General features: G+C 30.7%; 2 protein-coding genes and 1 long non-coding RNA gene across 10 annotated transcripts in view; 1 reads left to right on the forward strand and 2 right to left on the reverse strand.

The window, feature by feature from the left end:
* The first annotated feature begins 1,258 nt into the window (after window positions 1-1,258).
* Window positions 1,259-23,841, forward strand: LOC102674987 (ammonium transporter Rh type B). Of its 6 annotated transcripts, none has more exons than XM_006608527.2 (12): window positions 4,204-4,416; window positions 9,725-9,940; window positions 10,710-10,842; window positions 11,532-11,591; window positions 17,626-17,812; window positions 19,312-19,462; window positions 20,273-20,420; window positions 21,035-21,253; window positions 21,345-21,427; window positions 22,607-22,750; window positions 23,046-23,211; window positions 23,555-23,841. In XM_006608527.2, the coding sequence occupies exons 2-12, from the start codon at window positions 9,932-9,934 to the stop codon at window positions 23,710-23,712; spliced, it is 1,458 nt and encodes a 485-aa protein (XP_006608590.1). In that variant the 5' UTR covers window positions 4,204-4,416; window positions 9,725-9,931; the 3' UTR covers window positions 23,713-23,841. The 6 variants fall into 6 exon arrangements, with proteins under 6 accessions (XP_031369005.1, XP_006608592.1, XP_006608590.1 ...); XM_031513140.1 differs by having other exon boundaries at window positions 17,635-17,812; XM_031513136.1 differs by lacking the exon at window positions 4,204-4,416 and adding an exon at window positions 9,642-9,657 and having other exon boundaries at window positions 23,555-23,837.
* On the reverse strand, window positions 7,020-8,689 carry LOC102675574. 2 transcript variants are annotated; one of them, XR_004151281.1, is made up of 4 exons: window positions 8,534-8,689; window positions 8,306-8,406; window positions 7,600-7,720; window positions 7,020-7,233 (listed from the first exon to the last, which is right to left on the reverse strand). It is a non-coding gene; the product is annotated as an uncharacterized LOC102675574 (long non-coding RNA). The 2 variants fall into 2 exon arrangements; XR_420690.2 differs by having other exon boundaries at window positions 8,528-8,689.
* Window positions 19,388-26,366, reverse strand: part of LOC102674813 (signal recognition particle receptor subunit alpha homolog) — an 8,330-nt gene continuing 1,351 nt past the window's right edge. Inside the window, exons 3-7 of one of the 2 annotated variants that reach the window (XM_031513125.1) lie at window positions 26,022-26,166; window positions 25,818-25,956; window positions 25,188-25,720; window positions 24,663-25,077; window positions 19,388-19,526 (exon numbers count right to left, since the gene is read on the reverse strand). In XM_031513125.1, coding sequence (XP_031368985.1) covers window positions 19,425-19,526; window positions 24,663-25,077; window positions 25,188-25,720; window positions 25,818-25,956; window positions 26,022-26,166 — 1,334 coding nt within the window. In that variant the 3' untranslated portion in view covers window positions 19,388-19,424. Of the gene's footprint in view, window positions 19,527-24,118; window positions 24,567-24,662; window positions 25,078-25,187; window positions 25,721-25,817; window positions 25,957-26,021; window positions 26,167-26,366 lie in introns of those variants that run through there. The other variant, XM_006608525.2, reaches the window with a different exon arrangement.

The raw sequence follows: 26,366 nt of genomic DNA on the forward strand, positions 1-26,366 counted from the left end.
CCATTGATGGAGGAGCGTTTCGTTGTTTCGATCGATGAGAGAGAAAAGAAAAATAAATAATACAGCGTAAACACGTTTAATTCTCGTACGATAGGCTTCGAGCTAAAGAGGAGTTGGACGAACGAACGATGATCCCTCATTTTTTTAGATATACGTACACACGTGTATGTAAAATGGTGCGAATTTTTGTTTCGTATCATCCGAAAATAAGAATCATCCGTTCTAACAGCAAACGTAGCGAAATCGTAGCATTTTTCTAATCGAAGAATAAGATCGTATATGTAAATTTCGTTTTGTTTCGTCGTGATATCGAGAAGAAAAGGGAGAGAAAAATAATGATAAGATAGACGAGCACGACGAAGCACAACGAAATTTCGCGATTTCCGTTTCTTTCTTTTTTTCTTTCATTGTGCATACGGCATTGATCGTTGTTTCTGTATGTAAGAAAGGAGAAGAGACGAAGAAAAACAATAAACGTCGAATTTATGAATCATACGCAAGTACATATGTACACGGCCCATTTCGGATTTTCACTCGTGCATCATACAATGTTATCATTATTGATAATTTTGCCGTAATTATTATACATATGTACGTATAGATCAGCGTAAGGAATACGCGCATACGAGCTCTTTCTTCTTCACACCAAGTGATTCTAATTTTTAAGCTAAAAACACATGGGCGTGAATGCTCTATGATGTAAGTTCTAAGATTTTGAATATTGTACTACTTATTATTATTATGGATTCACAGTCAAGCCGTAATATGTATTATATGTTCTTTTGTAAGATCTAAACGATAAATAAATAAATAAAAATCGTCGAAAAAGAAGGACGCAATCGATTTCTCTTTTCTCAACATTTATCTTTCACTTTCGACGTTTCGTCGCTCTTTATACTCTGTTCGATCAAAGTTTTATTTCATCTTTTAGTTCTACAATAGTTATAAAATAAAAAATATATATATATAATTAACAACACGTTAGAACAAAGTAAATCCAATAATCGATTCCTGCTACGATCGTGATTCTTTCCATTATGTCGTCCTTATTTTAGCACCTTGGTTTGTCTTTATTTTAGCAATTGACAGTGCGTTAGATTCAATAATTGACTTGTTGTTACGATCGCGATTTTTTTCGTTACGCCGTCTTTATTTTAACATAATCGTCTCGGTATGTACACAATTTCCATCGATTCGTGTCTCAACGCAAATCGATCGCGTGTCATCCGCGTCGACATTGAACGACTACTTATTTGTTTCTCGAGTTTTAACTTGTTCGTCTTCGAGCGAGCAACCAGACCACATTTCGTGTCATCCGTGTTCGTTACATTTTTTCCAATTTTTCGATGTACGATCACAAAAATAATCGATCGACCAGTTTGTGAAAAATAAGGTGGTTGAAAATTTATTAATATTTGCTTGAGATAGTTTCGCGATTAATTATACTTTCCAAAAAAAATATATTTAATCGGTGTGCACCGGGTGTGTCGGGTTAAACGCGACAAGAAAAAAAAACAGAAAAAAACACGAGAGGAACGGCAACATAAATTATTACAAGTCGTATTAGGACTTCATCGTTCGAAGCTTTTCTACAGAGACACGGACGTAAGTAGGACGTTCCTGTAAGTAGATTATAAATATAATATATATAAAGTATCTTCGTGTACTAACGATATCGCGGCTTGTTTTTCGTTTCATAGAAAAAAATAAGTGAAAGAACGATTCTCGATCAAATCAATTCTTCCATTTTAATTGTGTTCAATTAGAATATTGTTCCAAAATAAACATATCGCTCGAACGCTTGTTACGGATCAGATTTCTGTTATTCGATTTGCCTTTTTTCTCGAACGATACGAGGTAACGGTCGTTAAACGATTCGAAACGGATATTAAAATTGATCATAACGTAAGCGTAAGCTTCTCGTTTTCACGGATTTCGCGACTTTGCCACCGATTTCGATCACAAACAAATACACACAGTAACGATGTGTATTTCGAGCCAGACGATACTCGCTTATTTCGGAATAATATTGTAATCGAATAAAATATTAATCAAAGGGAATCGTATGAAATTTTACGATGATTGGAAATGGTCCAGGATATGAAAAATATCTTCTTTCGATCGAGAGTTCGATACGATTAGTTTCGAGTCGTATTATAGTCGTATGTATCGTTAATTGAGCAGAGGAGAGATCGATACGAAACCGGGATAAATTAAATCGAATCTGTAAATGCGGACCAATTACCGAGGCTTTAGCTCCGCTTGTGCACTTAACTCGGTGTAATTTACAACCGACATTCCGTGTGTTGATGCTTTCGCGAGTCTGGTTTCACTTAATCTCCGAAGCTCGGATGCGTGCACACTCTGGTCCACGAATAATGGGGTTAAAGATCTCGCGTTACGTTCGATAAATTTACCATAAACTTACTGAAATTTCAATTTCGACCAATTGGAATAATGGAACGCGTCAAAAAATAACAGTCGATACTTTGAACCATCGCTTTATCGCGATTACAATAATTTCGCCTACTCTGCAATAGTGGAAATTAAACGAAATCTTATAGTAGTTTTACGATATAGGCATTTTAACTTTCGATTTCTTTTTTCGATTCGATGAAACGAAGTAGTATCGTAAATCGTATTTGATTTCATTCGTCATTATTCTTGATACGGGAATAACTCGCAACGAACGAAACGGAGAAGAATTCTTTTGTGATTCGCTTATTTCTAATTTAGAGAAGCATTTAGAAAAACGTTTTAAAAAAATATATTCCGTATCGCTAAGAATTTCATTAATTTCCTTTCCTTCTCTCGACAAACGTCCATTCAAAAATTGAGAAAATTATTACACGATCGTAATACGGATACTCGAATCTTTTTTTTAAAATTAAAAATTTTAAGAGAAATAAATTATCGTTGTTATTTAAAAATTTGGAATAAAAATTTTAGAAGAAATTGATCGAAATATAAATTCGCGGTTCGACGAAGAAAAATATAGACGCGATAGCAATGCGATCGGCTAAAGCGAAGGAAAATTGATTTTCTCGTAAGAAATATGAAATTTTATAAATAACAAAAGGGGAAAAAGAATAAAGAGACGAAAATTGATATTAAAAATGTTTGGAAGAATAATTCTATAAAAAGGATATAAGATAAACAAATTTGAATCATGAAACGAATTATTATTTTTCTGACTAATCGAATTAATCGAACGATAAATCATACGTAAAAAAGAAGAATAAAAATTTATCGAAAGAACGTGCTATTTTATAAATTACGTAGGAAAATTACGCGACATATACATTTATAAATATAATGAACAAATTACATACTCGAATCATTTTGTTTGCAAAATCAATTTCGTACAATATTTATATAATCGAGTGAATGAACGAATAATATTTATGAAACAACGAATTGAAATTGAAATATATATATAAAATTATTGATGAGAATTTGAATATGTAGGAAAATTGTTAATTTTTTGTCAATTGAACGAACAAAATAGAGAAAAGAAACAAAAAAGAAAGAATATAACATAATGAAAATGATAGATCAAAGAGTAATAAATAATTAACTAATAAACTATAAAAATTTGTTATTGTTTGACCAAAATCTATCGATGACCATTTCATCCATGAGTGTTCCTCTAGACTTAAAATGCGATTCAATATAAACGAATCAATCGACGATAATATATCAAAATATTAGTTAACCATTAGGTATATTTGTATGAATAAATCGTTTAAAAATGATTCGAAAAATCATAAATCGTAAGAACGCGTAATTGGCGATGAAATATTTTACCAAAGAAATTTATAGATGTTTGAAAACGATTTGAGAAAAGCAACGAATCGTTCGATTTCACGGAATATCAATTAATTGCATTTCCACAATCTGTTGTTGTTCGCAATCTGATCGACTTTCCCCCTCCTTCTCATCCCGTCGCGACGTAATACGCGATGAAATATTTTGCCGCAAACATCATTAACGTAATCGTTTCAGAGGACTGGACACGAATAAATCCTCATTCTCGGACGGTACACTTTCAATTAGTTCGGCTAATTGTCGACGATGATACGAGTCGACCGAGTGGTTTCACGTTTCAACTTGAGAAATTCTCGCATCTTCGTGGGATCCGTATAGTTGCCTATTTCTGGAGAGTTAGACCATGCCTTCGTATCGTCGACAGCGTGGAATTATGTAAAGGGACCAATTGTTGCCAATTCACAGAGTTTATATAAACTTGTCGGGTGTTCTCGATGGACAACTATAGTGTTTTGTGCGTGGAAATCGTGTTGAAAACACGGTGGCTCTTAGAGAGAACCGATCGTTACCGGACAAGAAATAAGGTTCGAAGTTGGACAATCGTTATCGCGTGATTCGTTTCGTCAAAAGGATAGAAACTTAGCAGAGGTAGGATAGATCGATCGAATCAATTTTTCAAAGGATATTTTTCCACTTTGTCATATTACACTCTATATAACTATATAGATTTTAGATAGATACAAGCGAAATATTTGCGCTTTTTTGGTAAATTAATCGTATAAACTGAGATAAAATCTGGGATAAATGAAAATAATCGATCGTGTAAGAATAAACAGAATGATAAAAGCGAAAATGATCAAAGAAAGAAGAAATGAAGAGAAATCGAATCATTTAAACGAGTTCAGGGCTGTTCGATGAAAAGGAAATTCGATTTGTTCGCCGTGTGGGCAAAGAAGTGTACGCGAGGCAGAGGTTCGTGGCAAATTGATTTTCGTCTATGTTCCCCCTTCCCCAACACCTGGAATAGCCATACGCTGGCGAGAAAATAGGGACGAGGAAAAAATAAAGACGAAAGGGTACAAGTAAGCTAGTTAGTTAGCCGAGCTCGTCGTTATTCTAAAAAAAGCCCCCTCCCCCTCCCCCTTTGTAAGATAAATCGCATAATTTATGAAACCAGCTTCCGTATAATCCTCTGCAATGTTTGCAGGGGTGATTTGCTTCTGTTTCCATCGAGAACCCATTCCACCGGCCGAGTTTTCCGCGTGGAAATAATTGTACTGCTCGCAAATCAACTCTGCTCTCCTTTCGCCAAAGAGAAACACGACCACCATTGGGATAGAGGGAAACTTCCTTGTTTCGTCCATGCGTTATCAATTTGTTAGCCACGCGAATCGGCCAATCCTCTATCTTCCTCATTTTTCCCTCAGTTTAATTAACTCAGACTTTTCTAAAAATTAAATCCCATATTTTGCTCTCTCGAATGAAACATCTAAACTTTCTCTCAAGAATCGGCCGTTCCAACTTTCTTTCCAAACTTTTCTGATATTTTTAATATTTTCTCATTCACAGAATTCTTAGTTAATTCACGACCATGTTATTCGTTCGTTCCGTAACGCCATATCTATTTTTCTCGAGTATTGATTTTTATATTTGATTTAAAAAAGAAAGAAACGATATAGGGGAAAAACAAAATGCGCGAGAAAAGAGAATGTTTTGAGTAAAAGTTTGAATTACGAGCCCCATATTTTTCCGGCGGCTCGAAATCGGCACAAGTTTTTTTCACTCTCTTCAGTCAATTTTCCATTCAATTCGAGAACATTCTTTCGTACGAATATCGATAACTTTTATTTTTCTTATTTTTTTTTCCATTCATTTTTATTCTTCTTTTTCTTTTCTCTTCGTATTATACGAACAATAAAAGAGGATAGCATTTATTCCAAAATTCCTTTCCTGAGCGTTATTAAAATCGTCTGTACATATATAAAATGCATACGTACAGAAATAATAGGAATTCCAATGATGCAAATTTTCATTTTACTTTAAAGAAAAATTATATTACTTATAAATAGATATTACTTATTTTCACTTGTTCTTCTAAATTTATTATTCGATTGATAATTTGGTAAAAAAAAAAAAGAAAAATTAAATTGATAAAGATTAAATAAATACATACGCAATTTTTGAAAAAAAAGTTGCCGTCTCGTTTTGTTATTTCGTATAAAATTATATAAACGGTATCGTTCAGGCATAGTTTCATTTCTAATGCATTTGATCCCGATTTCGTTGACAATCGCGTGACGCTTTTTGCATCGTCAATAAGAAATTGCTTTTCGAATTCGACGAAGAATCGACCGTTGTAGTTACGAGTTAATCGCGGAATAACAATCGCCGATTGATTTCCCCTTTTATTCGTTGCTCTCCAATGAAAACAATATCATGCGATTTGAAACAGAAACGTAAAGAATTAAAAAAAATAAAAAGAGAACAAAAAAAGATCGTTTTATCGTTCTTTAAATTCCGAAAAATATTTCTCCGCGATTTTATTCCCATTTTATTTTATTTTATGTTTTATTCTCCGTTTTATTACTTTTTCTATTTTTTTTCTTTTATATAAAAGATTTTAAAAAAAGTTAAAATAACAAGAATTATCGATTGTGTTTTTACATCAGAGAAACTTGACTCTTTTAACATCGAATACATCTTCTACGTATGACGTTTGAAAGAAAGGATTTAAAAAAATTAAAATAACGTAGAATATTGATGTATCGATTCGTTTTTTTATATAATAAAAATTCAAAGAAATAATATACATGTAATATCTTATGATATTTCAAAAAATAGAAAGAAAAAATTTGTACTTATATACTTTCTAACATTGAAAACTAAAATCCTGAGAATATTACTCATTACTTTATATACTTTATTTACTTCATATATAAATAAAATTTCTATTAACGAAAAATATAATCGCAGCCAATTATTTTCATATTATTTCTTATAAACTGATATTAATTATACAATGATATTAAATAATAATGATTTTTGTCTTACCTTTTTGAAGATTGTTGCAAATTGGAAATTTATCCTGATAACGACGACACGTCCCATCTGCTCTTCTTTTGCATAAAAATTTATTTATTTTCAAGTAAATTCTCTTTTATTATATTCTTCTTTTGCAAATCTTCAAATTTATAATGGTTGCGCAACAAAATCACTTTTATTCTCTTTACACAAATATTGATTGTATACTCTACCAAAGACGAATATATTTAAAATAGAAAAATAATAAAAAAATTAACTTAATACGTTCTTTTACCGGCGAATGAGCACTGACTTTAATTTCGCGTATATTTATTACAATTAAATTTACTTAAAACTATATATTGTGCTCGAAAATATTTAAAAATACTATTACGAAACAAACACTGAATCTACTGACCGCATTGCACGTGATCACAATATAATCTGGAAATAAAATTATATAAATAGAGAAAGGGGGATGTAGAAAAGAAAACAATATGTTTTCATATTTTTTTTCTTTTTTCTCTCAAATATTTGTTAAAAAAGATATTATTATTAATAACATCTTGTGCACATTATATAACTTATTAAAAATATTCGAGAATTTTTTCAAGTTTTATATAATAAATCATGGATTATTTATATTAAAATATTTTCTACTATCATCTTGATATTTTCAATATATAGCATAATAATTATGAATTACATAAAAATTATACTACATATTACTATATAATATATTACTATATAATATATTACTATATATTACTATATAAATAATAATTCAAAATAAAATATACAAATACTTACATATACTTCTTTCTTCGATACAAGAATTTAAACTTTATTTCTCCTTTGTGAATTGTCATCATGGCATCCATATTGAAAATTCTTTTCCCGCTTAAAGTAATCTCAGTAATCAGTTACATATCTACGGAAAAAATTTAAAATAAATGTATAAAATATATAAAATTAAACCGATTTTATTAAAATAAAACAACAATTCGTATCATATTTTAAAAAATAATAACGAATCAATATTAATTCTAATGATCAAATACGCAAATAAAAAAAATTAATCGAATTATTCTTCAAAAAAATTAATAATGATCAAATATAATTATATTAAATCGAACAAATATGTATAAATGAAACAATAATATAAAAAATAAAAAAATAAGTATCAAATAAATATTATATAATAAACTAGTCACACACCTAAAGCAAAGCGTCTAATCGTCGCGAATTTCGATTACAGAATGACACGTACTGTATCGAATTACAAACTATTCCACAATTCGATAAATCAAAACATATCAATGAGCGTAAAATCAAAACAAATACAGAAATGATACGCGAGTTAAACATGGATAATAATTAGAAGAGAAATATATGAGAAATATGTATGTATCTTCTGTAAATTATTTAGTTTCATTTTTTCGTGAATAAAAAGACAAAAAAATTTTAGAATTAAGTACCTATTATTATATATGTATTAAAATAAACAAAATCTTACATTTACATGAAAATCATCGAATTATCTTTCAATTATCATCATATGTGTGCAAAAACATGTGTTACATGCCATCCATTTTAATGGTTCAATCAAACGATAATCTGTCACAAATATATTTAATTTTGATATAATAATGAGTAAACAAACAGATGTTACTTAAATCAGGTTCAATTAACCATAATAGAATATTTTATACAATATAAATTTTGCATAATTACGCACTATTACCTATGAAACGAGTCCTATCACTACACTTTTCAACTGTAGACTGACGACATGCGCACAATGATGCGCACTGATTCGTTTCGCTGTCAAGTTTTAGCGGCTTTTTGATTGGCTAAAATGCTATTATTTTCTATTTGCTTTAGTGCGCGAAAATTAAACTATAATATTTTATTCTTTAACTGTAGATTTCTATATATCGAAGTCTTCCAATAATTAATCTTCCCGATTAAAAATATAATAAGAATAAATTATCGTAATTAATTTAATATAAAAATTATTCAAATTAGAAATAATTACCAATTAATTAAAATTTAAAAAAAATTTTTTAAATTTTATCTATTATATATTTAAAAAATAAAAAATATACATAAATAAACATGTTTACGTTTATATACATGCTATATACACTGTATTAGCTTCATTATTCTAAAAATTCATTTTATTAAATTGTAAAACAAATTAATAGAGAGATATTTAATAGATCAATTTAACACTAATTTTCAAATAAAATTTTAGATAATAAATTACAATAGTAAATTTCAAGTTAAACAATATTATATGAAAATAATAAAAGGTCCACGTCAAATTCAACATTATTTCTAATTAATCGTAGCATTAAATTTTTTGAAATCTTTTTTTAAATATACATACATAAAAACTTGATTAATCTTGGATTAGAAAATTATGGATAAAAAACGTCTTTTTCGATTGGATTCTCTAACAAAAATACTAAACTATATTAAAAAACCACTATACTCTACATACATGTAGTTATATATTATTTTTGCAACACGGTTCAAGCTTCAATCGTGTTGAATAAGGGGATAGACCTTATATCCGTTGGGGAGATTTAAACGACGAGGTCAATCAGGATCAATCGCGATGTAATTGAATCGTTCATCGTATAAAAGGATAAGCGATATCGCGAACGAGCCGATATATCGAGATATCCGTTCTATGTTTAATTTCTACTCGCACCAATCGTATCGCGAAACGAATGTTTCTGTGTTTTTATTTTTCAAAAAAATAGACGCAGATAAATGTGATGATTAATTATCAACAGATGATTAATTATTCGCGTTAATTCGAGTATATAAAAACTGTTTATCAAAAACAAAAGTGGAAATGTAACCAGAGAGTATAAAAAATCATACAAATTATAGAAGAATATACGAGAATTGATTTTTTTTTCAGCGATCGTTATGGTCATGGTTTCATCGATGTTTGCTCCACTACGATCATTCTTTTATCGTCGTTCGAATTAAGATAATCTCAAGAAACACGATTTAAAAGCATACAATTTTATTCTCATCGAAAAGATATAACGTGATGATCGAGAAAGTAAAAGGACAAACGGATTTTCTCTAATTAGTCAAAAGTTACAAGATTATCTAGATCAAAATGGGAAAGGTACAGTTCAAATCATTTGATATCGTTATGCATGGATCTTTTATCCAATCATGTTTTTTACATATAACGTGGATATTTTTACATAATAAATTATGCTTAATCTAATTATATTATTATATTTTTGCATGCTCACTCGCTATTTCCCATAAAATGCGATTCGAAACAAAATTAAATTAACTTTATCCAAAGCCATATTTTGTTTAATCGATTCTGTTTCTAGAGATAAACTATTCTTTCGAACATTTGAAAAATATCAATATTCGTCATGACTAAATTATAAATATATATATGAAATTATATTTCATAATTGAATCGTGCAACGTTTCTGTTTGTCACGTTTTTTCTTTGAAGTGTAACATGATAAAATCGATTAAGTGACAAAGTATAAGGTAACAAAATCATAGACAAAATCATAGCGTTGCGAGATTTTTATCTTTAATGTTATCATATCATCTCATTAAATCTCTCTCTCTCTTCTCTTCCACTTTACTCATACGATTTGTCTTACAAATATTATCTTTATAAACGGATTAAAATGGTTTTTCTATTCTATCTCTTGATTCTCAAACTTTCCAATAATTATCCGCTCTATCTTTTTGTTTCGTCTATTTTAAGCGTATTTATGTTGCGATAATAAAATATCATGATTTTTAAATCGAATCATTTATAATATTTTATCTGAAAATTAAATAAATAATAATAAAACGAAAAACGGATAAACATTTTTATCCGAGTTTTATTCATTTCCTTCTTCTTTCTTTCACTACAGGGAATGTTTTTCTCAAGCGGAAAGCAACAAGTATACCAGCTATTCTTCATCCAAATCGTCCTAATTATAGTAATGGGCGCATTGATGACATATGGACCAGAAGCGAACGTTAATTTACTAAAAAATCGCACAGGTCGGTATATGTTTAGATACTTACACCACGTGAACTCATCGAACTTTAAAATTACCAAAATCCTGTCAATACTTTTTTTTTTTTCATGAAGGAACATCCATTTTTTTCAAAATTGATTTTTTCAATAATTTATCATAGCAATAATTGATAAAAATTGGTATTATAAATATTCGATCGAACGTTTCACAAGTATAAAATACTTATTATCTCGATAAACGAATAAATCAATAAGAAAAAAATTGCGGGAGAAAAAAAATATCATTCCTTCCTATTTTCCTCGTTATTGATCCATTATTATCTAATTTTAAACAAATTACAAGATGTACGACGAAACGATTAGAAAAAGAGAAAAGAAAGAAAAACGAAATAAATGAAAAAAATGGAGTATTTTCCTTTACCTACTTTATTTCTATATCGAAACTATAATAGGAGTGAAAATTGTAAAATTTCGCGAGTAAAAGCGAAAGGAAAAATATTCGTTTGCGTTCCATTTTGGCATGGTCAAATTTCGAGGTTAAATCGAAGAACAAAAGATTGGAGGAACCGGGAAGGAAGAGAAGAACGTTTCCGATTTTCAGCGAGATGAGAATAAAAGGAGAAAAGATATTCTCTGGCATGATCTCGTGGAATTCATAAAATTTGCCCAACATCGAGCGTGCATACAACCAAAGGAATAATTAAACTTTCAGGCGAACACGGACGGAAACACATCAAGAAGCCGGATACAAACCCGTTACTAGTTTATCCGAGTGAGTAACGAATTTACTTAATTCTATATTTATACTCGCCCCATGAGAAATGAAATACGGAAAGATTTGTCCTTACTTTGCCTAATAAAAAACGAGCCGTAATCGGTCGATTTTGATATAGAGATTTATGACTTCTCGACTCTCGCATACTTTGAGAAAGTGCAACTATGCAGAGTGTTAAATTCACGTAACGAGCTTAAAATCTTCTTTCATAAAAAACGCTAATTCCAACGTTATACGTAATTTGTTTCTTTTTCGTTTCGAATCAAATTTTTAAAATTTCATTCGTTCTTTGATGCTGGAACGCTTATTCGAGATCAACTTGAATCATTGGACACTTTATCGCTTAAAGAATTTAAATGTAAAGAGAGATGAAAGTCAAAGTCTAATGAAATTTAAATATAAAAATTTAATCAAACGTTTTTGAGTAATATTGTACGTGAAACGTTTAAATTAGAGACAATATTTTAAATAAATCAATTTGTTACAACGACATATATTCGACATATATCAGTATAGATCGAATGATAAATTTTTTAAACAATTTATCAGTTATTAAAATTTCTAATGTGTCTTCATCGAAAATGAATATAAATAATTGTCTATATTCGATACGTGATGCGATCAAAGCAAAAAAGATTATCAAAAATTCAATCAATTCAAGTATCGAAATTCGTTTTCAAATTTGAGAAATCGCGTTAAATAAAAAATAATAATTATCGATGCGAAAAATAATAATTATAAAGATCGAATATTTATTAAAACATATTTATTTATATAAAAGAATCGCAAATCGACCAAACTTATTCCTCCTATTAAATCAGAAATAAAAATGAAAAACGAAACGACTCGTCTTTTCTTCTATCGTTCCAACAATTCGTTCGAATTCGTTAGAATGTTTAGTCACTCGGTAGAATAAATAGGCGATATGCGTGAAAATACGAGATCAAAAGATCAAAGGTTTGATCTTTTCGTTCCTTCAAAGATCGCATCGATTTCGAAAAAAATGTTCACGGTAGCTCGACGTGCATCGTATACCACCCAGAATCACGCGAATCGTGTTGTACGAGTTACAATTCCTCCTCTATAATCAGATTCGGAGAAAGATAGATTCTTTTCTCTTCGTTTTCTTCTTTTTCTTCTTTTCAACCTTTCCATTCGTTTATATTTTATATCCTATATTTTTTTACGCTCAAAACTAATGGATAGAAGAAAGACGTACATATATACTTGAAAGAGAGAAAAAAAGAGAGAGATAAGTCGTTCGAACGTAACGAGAATCCAGAATCGTGAAAAATAAGAAAATTTTGTCTCCTTTTATCGAAAAAAATCGAAAACACCAATTGAATTAGCAGTTTGAGTATTCGCGACAAACATTCGCTTTCCAATTTCGATCGATTTTGAAAGAAAATTAAAAAAGAGGGAGGAAAAATCGCTCTATATGAGGAGTTGGAGAGGAAGGAGGAGAGATTCGATTCGGAGAAAGGAAAAATCAAGGCTGTGGCGAGGTGACGAAGAAAGAGAGAGGGAGCGTTGAATAATTTGGCGAAAAATAAACTTTTTCGCGAGGAGAAACGGAATACACGATGGACGAACGCATGACAACGAGGAGCTTATCGCACGCGATCGTGCTCCTCTTCGTTCAAAGTTTCCTTCTCTGCGGTTTTTTGGCCACGTTCGATTACGCCCTCGAGGCGGACGCCAGTAACAGGCAGAACAGCTACTCGCCTCATCTAAATGGAAAACCGACTTCTTTACCGGTCACGTACACACGTAAGTTCTTAGTAGACTCGATCTTTTTCAACGGGGACCTCCTTCTTTTTCACCCTTCTTCATCTTCCACCTCTATCTTCTCGCTCTTTCTTCTTTTCCCAAGTTTTTTTAAATCTCTCTTACGATATATTTTCTCCTTTCTCCATTCTTTCCTCGGAAAAATCTTTTATCTTATCATATTATCTTATCACCGTTTCGTAATTTCGAAACACTACGCTTCCATTTATCTTCTTTCTTCTTCCTTCATTTTTTTTCCTCGATCGGATGGGATCATATCTATTCGCTATGTATTTTTTGCATCAAATTTAGCGCGAAAACGTTTACATTCGAAATAAGCAAATGATCAAGTAGGATCAAGTAATTTAAAATCGCAAAAGATTAAAGAAGAAAAAGAATCGAAAATATTCTACTTTCTTCCCACTTTGTGACTTATTCGATCACTAGTTCACGCACGAGTTCGATTTTATTAATTTTTTTATTTTCTTCTTTAGCTTAGTTTTAATCTTTATTCTTATGCTTTTCTACGATTCTAATTTCTCCTTTTCGTTTCTTTTCTCTTCTCTTTTTTTCTGTTCACAAATTCGTTTCATTCTCTCTCTCTCTCTTTCTCTCCCTTTTCTTATCATTCTATATTCCTTTATTTTTCATTTTACGTTTCTCTTCTCTCCTTTCTTTCTTTATTTTCATCCCCTTCTTTGCCTCCTCTTCTTTGTCTTTTTATTCTTTTTCATCTTTGCAAATTGAAGCCAAACTACACATTTTCCTTCATTCCTTTGCAAATTTCCTCGTCAACCTCTATAAAGAACGTTGGATAACAAAAGAATCCGAGAAAAATGAGCAGTCGAAAGATGGGGAGACAGATAGATATATATATATATGCGTGCGTAATATATGTATATTTCAGGAAATTCGCGTATACCTGAGGAAGGATGCAAAGAGATGACGTGCTAGGATAAAGTACTTATTTACTTACGTATATTAAAATAGTGTAGCTACATCAAAAACCTCTTGGTAAAATACAGCTTGCGTTATGCTCTAAGAGATTGCATTGCATTGTCATTTCTACGAATTGATCTCTTCACGATTGTTCACTTTCTTTTTCGCGATAGAAATAATAATTTTCGTTATCTATGGAATATTTTTATCGAATCTATAACTGGAATAAGATGTTGCTCGGTCCATAATCAAAATTCTATTTGGCCGTATTTCAGAAACGATATCTCATAATATCTCGTCAACACTTATAAATATCTTTTAATTTCAAATCGAGATTCCTGGATAAATAATTAGATTATCATTTATATATGATAATCCATAGAAATGTATCTGATAAAAATTGTTTATTTTATCGAAATATATTCGTTAATTCGAAAGAATTGCAAGCTTCATAAAAGCTGTGAAAATTGAACGTATTGCTAAAGAATCGGCGAATATTCTATGAAACTAAGGTCTGGTCTAGTCGTTGAAATGGGAATTCGTAGAGAAAAAGAGGTTTCTTAAGATAACTAAGTCTTTAGAGGAACAAAAAGGTGAAATTTCTAAGGTCGTCTAGGAGCGAAACATGCCGTGTTATTTTAAAATTTAAAGCAAATTCTTTCTTTATGAAATTAATTCCTCTACAACATCGTATGGAATCGTTCGCTTCGAGATCTTTGTTGTCGCTTGTTGCACCACAAATCTGTAATCAGAGTATGATAACGAATAATAAAATATTGTCGTAAAAGTGAAAAATTGATGTAAAATTCGTCGATAATCGAACGATAATAACGGTAAAGCATTACATTCGCAAATGTAACAGAAATGCGATGTCTCGCAAATTTTCAAGGTGGAACAACGCGAATGAACACATGTTCAACACTTTAACCGGTGGAATCTGAATTTCAAAGTGATACTTGGCGTAGATTACAAAACCAGTTTTGCAGCCAGTGGCATAATTGTCGCTCCCCCCTAATCTCGTTGCTCCTCAAAGATTATAAATTTTCAGTCGGGTTCGCGTTTTCTCGTGGAAATCGGTTTTCACGACCAAATTTCCTTTTTATGGTAATCGTAACTGTTAAGGAGAAATCGTATCTGCAAACGATACGAAAATCTAAATGTACATTATTGTTTTAGTAATAGTTGTTGTAAATAAGTACAAGTAAATAAGTTGTTGCGAAATAAATTATATTATATTTTATTTTTCTTTTTTATGTATTTTAAAATCATTTAAAATATTTTACGATCAAAGATCGAAATAATAAAAAAAATGCTCAAAAAAAAACTTAAAATAAATAAATATCTATCAAATATCTTTGTGTTTTAAGTTTTTTTTATCGATGAAATTTTCAAGAAAAAAATGTGGAAATCGGGCAACTTTTGAATAAATAATTCGATAATCGGTGAATCTTAAATATTCAATCGAGTCATGTTACCGTTATCAATTATCTTTTAAAATCGGTTAATACGATTTCGCTGCAACTTTATCGTTATTGATTCTTTCCTTTTCAAAAATTATCGATTGATAGATGTGAACAATCAAAAAATCAACAATTATCAAATCTTTTCTCTCTCTCTTTTTTTCTTTGTTCCTCTATCTCTTCGAAATAAAAGTGACGACAACATAAAATATGGACACTGATCGAATAATTTCGAATGAAGTCAATAGCTTTTCGCGACATAGATTTTTTTTCTTTCCCATTTTGTATTTCATTTTATATTTTTCTTTTTTTCTAGAGAGAGATTCGCAATAAATCTTTCATTTTCACGCAAATATTATATAAAAAAAATGAATCTTTCTCTCAACTTTTCGTTTAATTTTAAAAATACTTCTTTATCGATATTTATTCGTACTTATTTCACTAATAATAATTTATATATGTACAAAAATGCAGTATTTTTTAATTACTTATGTGTACTTATTATTTTTTCGAGTTCGAATGATGCTCGAAAAAAAACTTCTATCTGAAATTATAAAATTATAAACTATTCTACTTGAATTTTTAACTCCTCGATCATCAATTATCATTATATAATAAATAAATTATCGAGGAGCAATGTTGCGATACCTATATTATAAATAAATTTATCATTTAGTCGCGAACTCCTGGATCGATGGAAGAAATTCTTATTCGATTCAAGAGATGAGAACACAGAATGTATAAAGAGAATATTATTAATTGCCGATGGTTACGTATATTAAACATACTACATTTCGAATCGATTCGTTCGATTCGAAACTTTATTTCCTCGAACGAGTTAATTTTCTCGCATCGTCGACGAGAGAAATCCCATCACCAATCGTTATCGGCCCGCTATCTCCGTTTTGCCCGCAAAAACGGTGACCCGGATCAGCCCGATTTTCCGGTTATTATGCATTCACGTTGAACCAGTGACACTAGGTGATGGATGAGTCTCGGAGCGAAGCGTCAATTATCTGTTTCAGGCCAAATTCTAAGACGTCTATAGCTTTTCCAATGATTTACGAACATGTTTGATAAAAGAACGACCGATGCGTCGTCTCCTGATCCAACCGTTTTTCGCGTTTCATCTATTTCCGCTTAATTTCGCTAACGGGTGAAAATTCAACTAAAGAGATCGATTAGAATGTTCATTGGCGAGGAGTTACAATTTGTCTCTCTTTTTCTCTCTCTCTCTCTCTCTTGTCACGAGATAAAGCAATGCACTAGAAAGGAATCGAATTTTTATCATAAAAATTATACTAAAGTATCGACGACGAGTGACTATCTATCCATGCTGAATCTCTTTCCTAGATACAAAGACATATTAGAAATGATAAAACGTTTATTCAAATTTCTCACTAATAGTTTTGTTTTCGAACGAAAAATTCGAAAGAAAGGGAAAACAAAAGCAAATAAATTCATAGTACAAATGTTTAAAATTGCATCGAGAATTATCTATCTGTAATAAAAATAATATATAATAAAATAATTATATTAAAATATATATATTATAATCGGAAAAAAAAAGAGCGAACGATATTACAAATACAAACTCATTTCAGATTCGTTTCGAACGATTATTGTTTAAAGGACAAATGCGTTTATACAATTGGATTATTCGTTTCGCGAAATAAAGTTCCGATTCGAATCGGAGCCATAATTATAAAACCGATCGATTAACAAGCGATTAACACTGATCTCGGTCGAATAAACGAGCAAGCCGATTAACCGCACGCGAGTCATGCATGCGCTCTTACAAACAGCTTTCTCTCTTCTCCCTTTGTGCGTACGTGCGATTTCGGGCCACCGTTAAAACGGTTCAGTGTATCAAGATGTCCACGTGATGATCTGGATCGGATTCGGCTTCCTGATGACGTTTCTAAGGAGATACGGACAGAGCGCTGTCGGACTCACCTTCCTTCTAGGCGCCATTCTCGTCCAAGTTGCCATCATCTGCGAAGGAGTGACACACATTCAGAAAGATAACAAATCTTACTTGTCATTGAATAGGTAGGATAATAATTTCTTTATTTGCGTAATTATGCGTCGTACAACCGTTTAACCATAACGAAAAATAATTTTACGATATAAAACAACTCATCGTTCAATTTCTGATATTTCTATTGGCAAAAAGTTAAACATGCGATAAATTTGTTTGTCCAAAAAACTGATTTGTAAAAAAAAAAAGTCGAAAAGACTATGCTATATTAACTTCTTAATAATTTCTTAATAAAGTATTAATTCTTCAAAAACAAAGAATCATGTTTGAAAATTTCAACTTTTCGAATAAGTAATATGAGATGATTATTTTAGAAATCGGGTGATCTCGTAAATTGGCGATTACACGATTAATTCCATCGAAAACTTTCTCCAACGAATATAGTTGACGAAGCGTTTCGTTGAAATAATTAAACGGAAACTTTTGTCCTAAAACTGATAGAATCTAAATATTTTAATAGCAAACCTCGTAAATTAGACGATTCAATTACTTTTTCCTAATTCAACAGGATTGTTTGAACCAGTGAGCGATAAAACGATAAATGGTAATTGGTTTTCCCTTTTTACAAATAGATAGATAATGATATCGAAAATGAATTTTCATAACAATCTGAAAAGAAAAAATAGTTAGATAAGTAGTTGGATAAAATGAATTGTAAATTTTGAAAAAGTTTCTCGTTCACTATCTCTTCACGAGTATTCTCTTAATACAAAAATATAAAATGTCTGACGGTGGTAAAAATTTTTATGCCCGAATTTACAATTTTACATCAAGGGAATATAATTTGACGAAAGATGATTTTTTAAAATTTTATATTACATTATTTGATATATTTATTTGTTTTATATAAAAATATCTATATAAAATTCTATACGACATATATAATATATACAATCAAAATATAAATTATCATCACCATCTCGCGGAAGATTCAACTTGCTTTTAATTTATAATATATGTAAGAGTTTGCTCGAAAACGCAAATATTGAAAATTAATTAATTATTACTAAAAATATACGTATTTTTATACTTACATCTCAAAATTTTAAAATCTTAAACAAAAGTTTTTCTCATCGATCGATTTTATTATTAAACAACCATCAAAAACCAACCAAAAAAAATATGTTAAGAAATACGTTTTGAAAAATAAAAGAATCGTCGCTCGATAAGTATCGATCGCGATAACTTTTACACGGGATATCATGATCAAATATAATAATATTTTTCATAGAAGAAGAGTGAACGATTAAAAATTGTTGAAAATATTAAAAAAAACAAAAAAAAAAGGAACGATAAAATAATAAATTCGTATGTAGCGAAGTCAAACGAACGAGAAAAATATAAATATTATACTTACGATTAATCGATTCAATAAGCTGTTCCTAGATAGCTAGTCGAAAACGCGAATCCATGTTACGAATTCTAATTTTCGAGTTAGTAAACTCATAACCGGTTAATAACGATAAACGCATATCGAGGCATATCGATCGACTCACGTGGTCATTTTCAGTCTGCTCAGCGCGGATGTTGCAGTTGCCACACCGTTGATATCCATGGGTGCTCTTCTCGGTAAGACGACCTATATGCAACTCGTGTTCATGGGCATCGTTGAACTGATCATGTTCACCGTGAACAAGTACGTGGGTGAGCATCTGCTGATGGTAAGTTTACGTCTTCTTCCTCGAAGGCAAAAAACTGTTTATCACGCTCGATTTTCGGGCATCGCTGAAAACAAACGTTCGAAATTGAACGATGAGCGAGGTGCAGAAATCGAACGGGATAGAATTTTAAATTTTTCATGAAATGAAAACAGATGAAAAAAAAAAAGAAAAAAAACAAAGGGAAAAGTTTTTGATTGATTTAAAACTATTCCAAAGTAAATATTATATTACGTTAGATCGAACAAGTTTTTAATCTTTATAACACAATTGACGAGATATCGAGGACAATGAATACAAAATACTTACATATTCTTTTTAATATCATAATTCTGAGAATCGAAATTCAAAAATTTAATTTATCGGATATTAAGTAAGTAGAGATATCATCGATTTTATTTTGAATTCTATTTCTTGATTTGCACAAGTTGTTGAATCGCATCTTAAGATTTATAAGATAAAAATATCATTGTTATAAAATAAACGCAAAAATTAAAACGAACAAGAATTCTTCCCTTTATTTTAGAAATGTGTTTGAATTATATCTAAAAATTCGAAGCAATCGTCAATAGGAAAAAAAAATAATGTTTTAATTTTCAATATTCTTTTTCGATCGATGGATCGAGCGTACACGTAATATCTACAATAATAAAAATTACAATTAATTGTAATCAATTTAATAAATCAATAAAAAAGAAATAGACGTTATAAATAATAAGTTAATAGGTAATTAATATGAATGGATACGTTATATCATAAAGATTCATGTTAGAATAATTGTCTTATTACGTTTTATGATACAATTTTTCGTAGACCGTCGATGCTGGTGACAGCATGTTTGTCCATGCATTCGGAGCATATTTTGGACTTGCAATTAGTTTCGTATTCGGGATGAAGGAGAAACCTAAGGAGCATCATCTCGAAGGACCATCTTACAATTCCGATATTTTTGCCATGATTGGTTTGTTCTTTCTTCTTCTAATTTGCAAAATTTTAACTCGTATCTTAACGAAATGTTTACGCGAAACGAATATCTATACAACAGCAGGAATATACGTAAATAGGGAAAATTTTTATAATTTATTTATACTTGTGTATAAATAAATAGCATAAAAACAATTTACATTTTTTATATACAACACAATATAATCTGTATTATAATGAATAATATAAGAAAATTGAATTTTTCATTCTCTCTATATATATGTATATGTAATGAATCGAATTAAAAATTCCCATTTACTTATATGCTCGCTTATAAGTTATATACGTGTGTCCTTTCGTTCTTAGATCTCTGTTTTATTTATAGCCTAGAAATATTGAAAAAAAAGATGATAAATTTTGGGAAGAAAAATATAATAAAATTTTCGATGAAGCGAAGATCTAAGATTCGTTATTGAAATTCAATTGGAAGCAACTTTCTCGAATACATTTCTCGTTCCGAGATCCGATAAATTGAAATATCGGTACGACGACGATCGAAACGCAAAGAGCAAATAATATTTACACGTTACACGTGTTCGCGAGAGAAGCAAAGAGAATAAACGGTGGAGAAGACTTGGTTTGTCCCGACAGGTACGATATTCCTGTGGTTGTTCTGGCCATCGTTCAACAGTGCCGCTCTCGAAGGAGACGATCAGCAAAGGGCCATTATAAACACCCTTCTCTCCATCTCGGCCAGCTGTGTGATCGCATTCGCGACCTCTGCCCTGGTCTCCAAGGATAGTAAATTCAACATGGTGCATATACAGAACTCAACGTTGGCCGGCGGTGTAGCTATCGGCACCGCAGCAGGTACGAGACGATCTAATTAATCGGAGATTTACATTGTACGATATCTCGTCTATGCGTCTAACCGGTCGACATTTTCTAAATAAACACACAGGCATGATGTGCCAACCGGTCGGTACTCTGGTCGTAGGCGCTCTGGCTGGATTACTCAGCGTGCTTGGCTACAAATATATCACGGTAATTTCATCCTTTTTATTCATCCTTCGTTATAAATGCGCAGTTATCGCATCACGAGTCTTTTCCGTCCAAAAGGGAAAAAAATAACATTCGTTAAATCAGTAATGATATCTTCCAACAGTCTGACAATAGAATGTATTCTTAAACATTTTCTTTTCGTCTTCTATAATTTCTTCTTCTCACAGAGCGAATAAATGATTTAGCGATTCGTTGAAATAAAACGATAAAACGGAAAAAACTTTGGTCAAAAGTTTTTTTGATCATCCATACGATTCGTTCGCGATAAATCGTCTTCTATGACTCGTAATTCTATATTCTTTATATACTTATATATTTTCTTCCGGCTTTTTCCGATTTTTACTTTTTCGCGATGCAAAAAATTTTACACGGATGACGGGATCGAATGCGGAGATTAAATCGTCGATTTTTTCACGATTTCAAATTTTTTCCTTGTGCTTCTTGTAATATCAATCGTCAGCGATAAATGCGTATCGTTTATTATTTGAAATCAATTTATTTTAAAAAAAACTTTTAGATTAGCCGAATTCGAGCGGTACATTACACGTACATACATTCCTTTTTATAAAATGAAATCTTTTCATACCGACAGTGATAATTCACTCGGAAAATCAGAGTTTTTGTCCATTATGAGAATGCTCGTGTATCATTTATCGAAGAGTCGGACGGGTCTACTTTCTTCCTGCTTGACTCTACTAGCCGAAGGAATTTTATCGTTTAACTTCCAGAGAATCCAGAGGATGAATAAGTAGCTCACTTGGAAGAGATAAATTCGTATTTGGTTTAGATCCAAAATACTCGACGAGATTATACGAAACAAACCTAGTTCCAAGACTCGTCGCGGTAGATTCACTCTACCGTGTAGCTCTCAGGTTTGTGGATACGTCATTAATTCAAAGGATTCGCGTCAAAACGAATTACTAACCGCACAATCCTCTCCTTACGAAACTCCGACTTTCGGCAGATCGCTATTGCGTGAACGACTCACGAAACACCATAGCGTATGTTTAGTGTACTTAAAAATAGAAACGTCAAATTAAAATATATTCTATCGGGGATGTTAAAAGAGAACAAAAATTCAAAAATTACTTTTTTCATTCTTCTTTCAATTCAATTAAATGAAATTTTTTTATAGCAATTATTTTTCGCTTCTTTTTTTAGCCACTGATCCAAAAGCATCTGAAGATTCACGATACTTGTGGAGTGCATAATCTGCACGGGATGCCCGGTATTCTGGGTGGCATTTTCGGCGCATTGATGGCTGCCCTTGCCACTGAAGCCTCTTACGATTATTCCCTTTACAAGGTATGTAAACTTCTATTTCGTAACTCAAGATTAATCGTCAATCGACATTTTTGATTTCGCGAGACCATAACGAATAAATATCATAGCGATTAATTTTATCTCGATCATACATACAAATATATGAACGTATTTTCAATGTCATTGAATCGATTTCGATGAAAATATCGAATATTCGAATTAAAATATGAAAAAAAAACTTCATTACAAGTTTAATTAAAAATTATGACCGATCTTTTGTGTATCATTTTGTAATCATCGTTTTATTATAAATTTATCTCTTATTGTTTGTCGTTAGATCTTTCCGGCGCGGGCACCAAATTCTGAAACAAAGTTGGCCGAAATGAGGGACAATTATGGTATATCTGCCGGATTGAACAGGACAGCTGGACAGCAAGCTGCTTATCAATTATTGGCTCTCGTAATTACATTAGGAATCGCTATCATCTCTGGATTAGTAACGGGTAATCATTTTTTTTTTTCGATCATTCGATAAGATTTTCAAATAAATTGCATAATTTTTCGTCAATTTCTACTTATTATTAGAGTGGAAAAAAAATAAATTTGCGTCACATTTTATAAAATCTTCTCCTTTCTTTTTCCATTTTTTTTTTTTTTTTTTTTTTTTTAAAAAAAAAAAAATTTGCGGCCCATTTTATAAAAACTTCCCCTTTCTTTTTCCATTTTTTTTTTTTTTTTTTTTTTTCTTAGAAAGAAATACACATTTGGAAATGTAAATTTATGCAATATCTTATTTTCGGATTGCAACAATATCGTATCGAGATAAATGGATAAATTGTTACGTAGGTTTAATCATGCGTGTATTAATCTGTGGTTCCATTTCCGAAGAGCAAAAATTTGATGATGAAGCTCATTGGGAATTGGAAGAGGAATCTTTGCAAGGATCAAAAATTAAAGAAAGCAACAGTTGTAGTAACGACCAATTACCAATGGGTCACATGTAAGACGGATTCTTGTTCAATCAACAGCGGCAAAAGTATTAGATGTGCACGAGAATGAAAAAGAAAAAGATATTGTAATTTTTGAACCTTGAAAAAAACTTGTATAATTTATTAAACGATTATATTAAACGTTGTAATATTAAACGCATATTTATCGAAATAATTGTTGCATGCGAAATTCTTTATGCATTCAACAGGTAGCAGTTAGATACATTAAAAGAGAGAAAAATCAATATTATAGAAAACGAAACATATGAAATAAAATAATTATTTTCAAGCAGAATATATATAGAAAAAAAAGCGAAAAATTCAACAATAATACAATATCCAACTTTTTTCTCATTTTTTATTCATATTTTATGTATATATATATATATATATATATATATGTATATATATATATTTTTTCTTTTTTATAAAACTCTGTAAATTTATCGTTAAATTACTTGTAAAGAGAAATTGTACAATCTTATTCACCGAATCGTCTAGAATGTTAAAAGAACTTTTTACAAAAGATGGATAGATCAAGAATAATTTTTTAAACTTTAAATATGATAATATGTTATTCTTGCTAAATTTTTTTGTATGTAATAATAATAATAATAATAATAAAGAGAATAATAATTCGTTTTTTGAATTTGTCTATAACAATCGATTCAAATTTTAATTATTTTTCTTTTCTTATCTTTTAATAAGATATCGTCTCTTGTTACTTGTTACTAAATCAACAATTATTTCATTAATGCGTGTACCACGGCTTTGGCGTTTAATGACTTTAAATCTGTATAAGTTTGTCCTGTTCCAACGAAAACGATAGGTTGTCCGGTAATATACGTCATAGAAATTGCTGCGCCTACCTGAAAACAAAATATGCGATACAACGATATAACGATAATATATATCATTATAGATCGATTTTAATATATTTTTTTCTATACATTCTATACATTCACCTTATCATCAATTGTATCAAATTTAGTTAATACGATGCCATCAATGATATGAGGATTGGAAGATTGACTATGATCTGCTAATGCTTGATTAAACTTCACCAATTGATCAACAGCTTCGTTTCCAACAAGAGCTTCGCCAACGAAAAGCACCACATCTGGTTCGTTTACTTTGATTAATTTGGCCAAAGCTCTCATCAAAGGTTCGTTATCTTGCATTCTGCCTGCAGTATCCACCAAAACTACGTCGATTTTCGAATCTTTGGCAAAACGTATCGCTTCCATAGCAATACCGGCAGCATCTTTTCCATAACCTTTTTCGTACAATTGAACCATAGATTGATTTCCATGTTTTTCCGGTGGATGAAGAGCATTTAAATGACGCATATGCGTTCTTAGTTGTTCAACTGCACCAGCTCTAAAATCAATTATTCCAACATATGCGATGGAAAAATATTTATAATGTTATATATTAAAATGAAAAATTGATGGAAGATTAATAATTTAATAATAATAGAGATGTGATACCTGAATGTATCACACGCTGCGATAAGCACACGGAAATTATTCTCTATGAGCCAGAAACAAATTTTCGCTAAATTTGTTGATTTTCCCACTCCATTCACGCCGCAGAAAGTCATAACGTAAGGTCTATGATTATTCTTTGCTTCCATTGCGTCTCGTAAAATATCTACGCGCCTTTTTGGAGATAATATTTGCACTAATGCATCGGTCAAAGTCACTTTTACGGTACTAGTCACGCTATCGAACGTACCAAGTATTTTTCCTTCGAGTTTTACACCGACGGAATCGCATAACTTTTTAGCAATATCAGCTGCTACGTTCTTTGAAATCAAATGATCTTTCAATTTATCGAGAACCGGAGCCATATCCTCGTGTTTCAAACATTTATTACCGACCAAACTCTTAAACATTGAAAACATACTATTGGTTTTCTTTTGCATTTGTGGTTTAGAATTCTCCATTTCTTCGTCGGACTCATCTTCGGAATCACTTTCAACTATTATGTCGCGAATACTACCTTTCATTTTACCTACTAACTGTAAAGATTATTTTATAAAAAAAAAAAAAGAAATTATACATTTTGATTATAAAAAAATAATTCAAAAACTTTTAAATTTAATCAATTGTTATCACCGTTTTATCAGCCGCAACATAATCACCACTCTCTTCTGGTTTATCTTTGGTGCGTTCTAAAGCAGCAAGATCTTTAATGGTCCCACCTAATTCCCAAACACGAGGTTTCTTGCCAGCTTTTTCAATTTTTTGGCTTTTTCTGTGAAATATAACTATTTTATCCATCTTATTCTTAAATATTATAATGCGAGATCTAAAACTTACTGCTTATCAATTTTTTTCTTTTGATTATTTAATTTTTGCGCCAATTTCATACGATTTGCGATTAAAATTTCTTCATCTATTTCTCCATTATGATTTACTCGATTGTTTTGTTGTAAATCCTGCTTTATAACCTCTTGAATTTTCACTACGGAATTAAATAAAAATCAGAAAACATAAATATAATTAAAATGTATTGAGAAATATATTGTCATATAGTCTTGCTATAATATAATAACGAATGATATTAAGATTATTATATAAAAGATTCAATTTGAATCTTAAATAATGATATTTATCAAATGTAAATATATATATATATATATATATATATATATATATTTGTGA

Source organism: Apis dorsata, unplaced genomic scaffold (assembly GCF_000469605.1).
Source record: "Apis dorsata unplaced genomic scaffold, Apis dorsata 1.3 scaffold_39, whole genome shotgun sequence".
Taxonomy (NCBI): Eukaryota; Metazoa; Arthropoda; class Insecta; order Hymenoptera; family Apidae; genus Apis; species Apis dorsata.

Bases quoted from the DNA above. Each gene is read 5' to 3' on its own strand.
- LOC102674987 (XM_006608527.2), top strand. The intron at 10,843-11,531 runs GTCGGTATATGT...TTAAACTTTCAG, and splicing joins TTTACTAAAAAATCGCACAG to GCGAACACGGACGGAAACAC. The intron at 23,212-23,554 runs GTAATCATTTTT...ATTGTTACGTAG, and splicing joins CATCTCTGGATTAGTAACGG to GTTTAATCATGCGTGTATTA.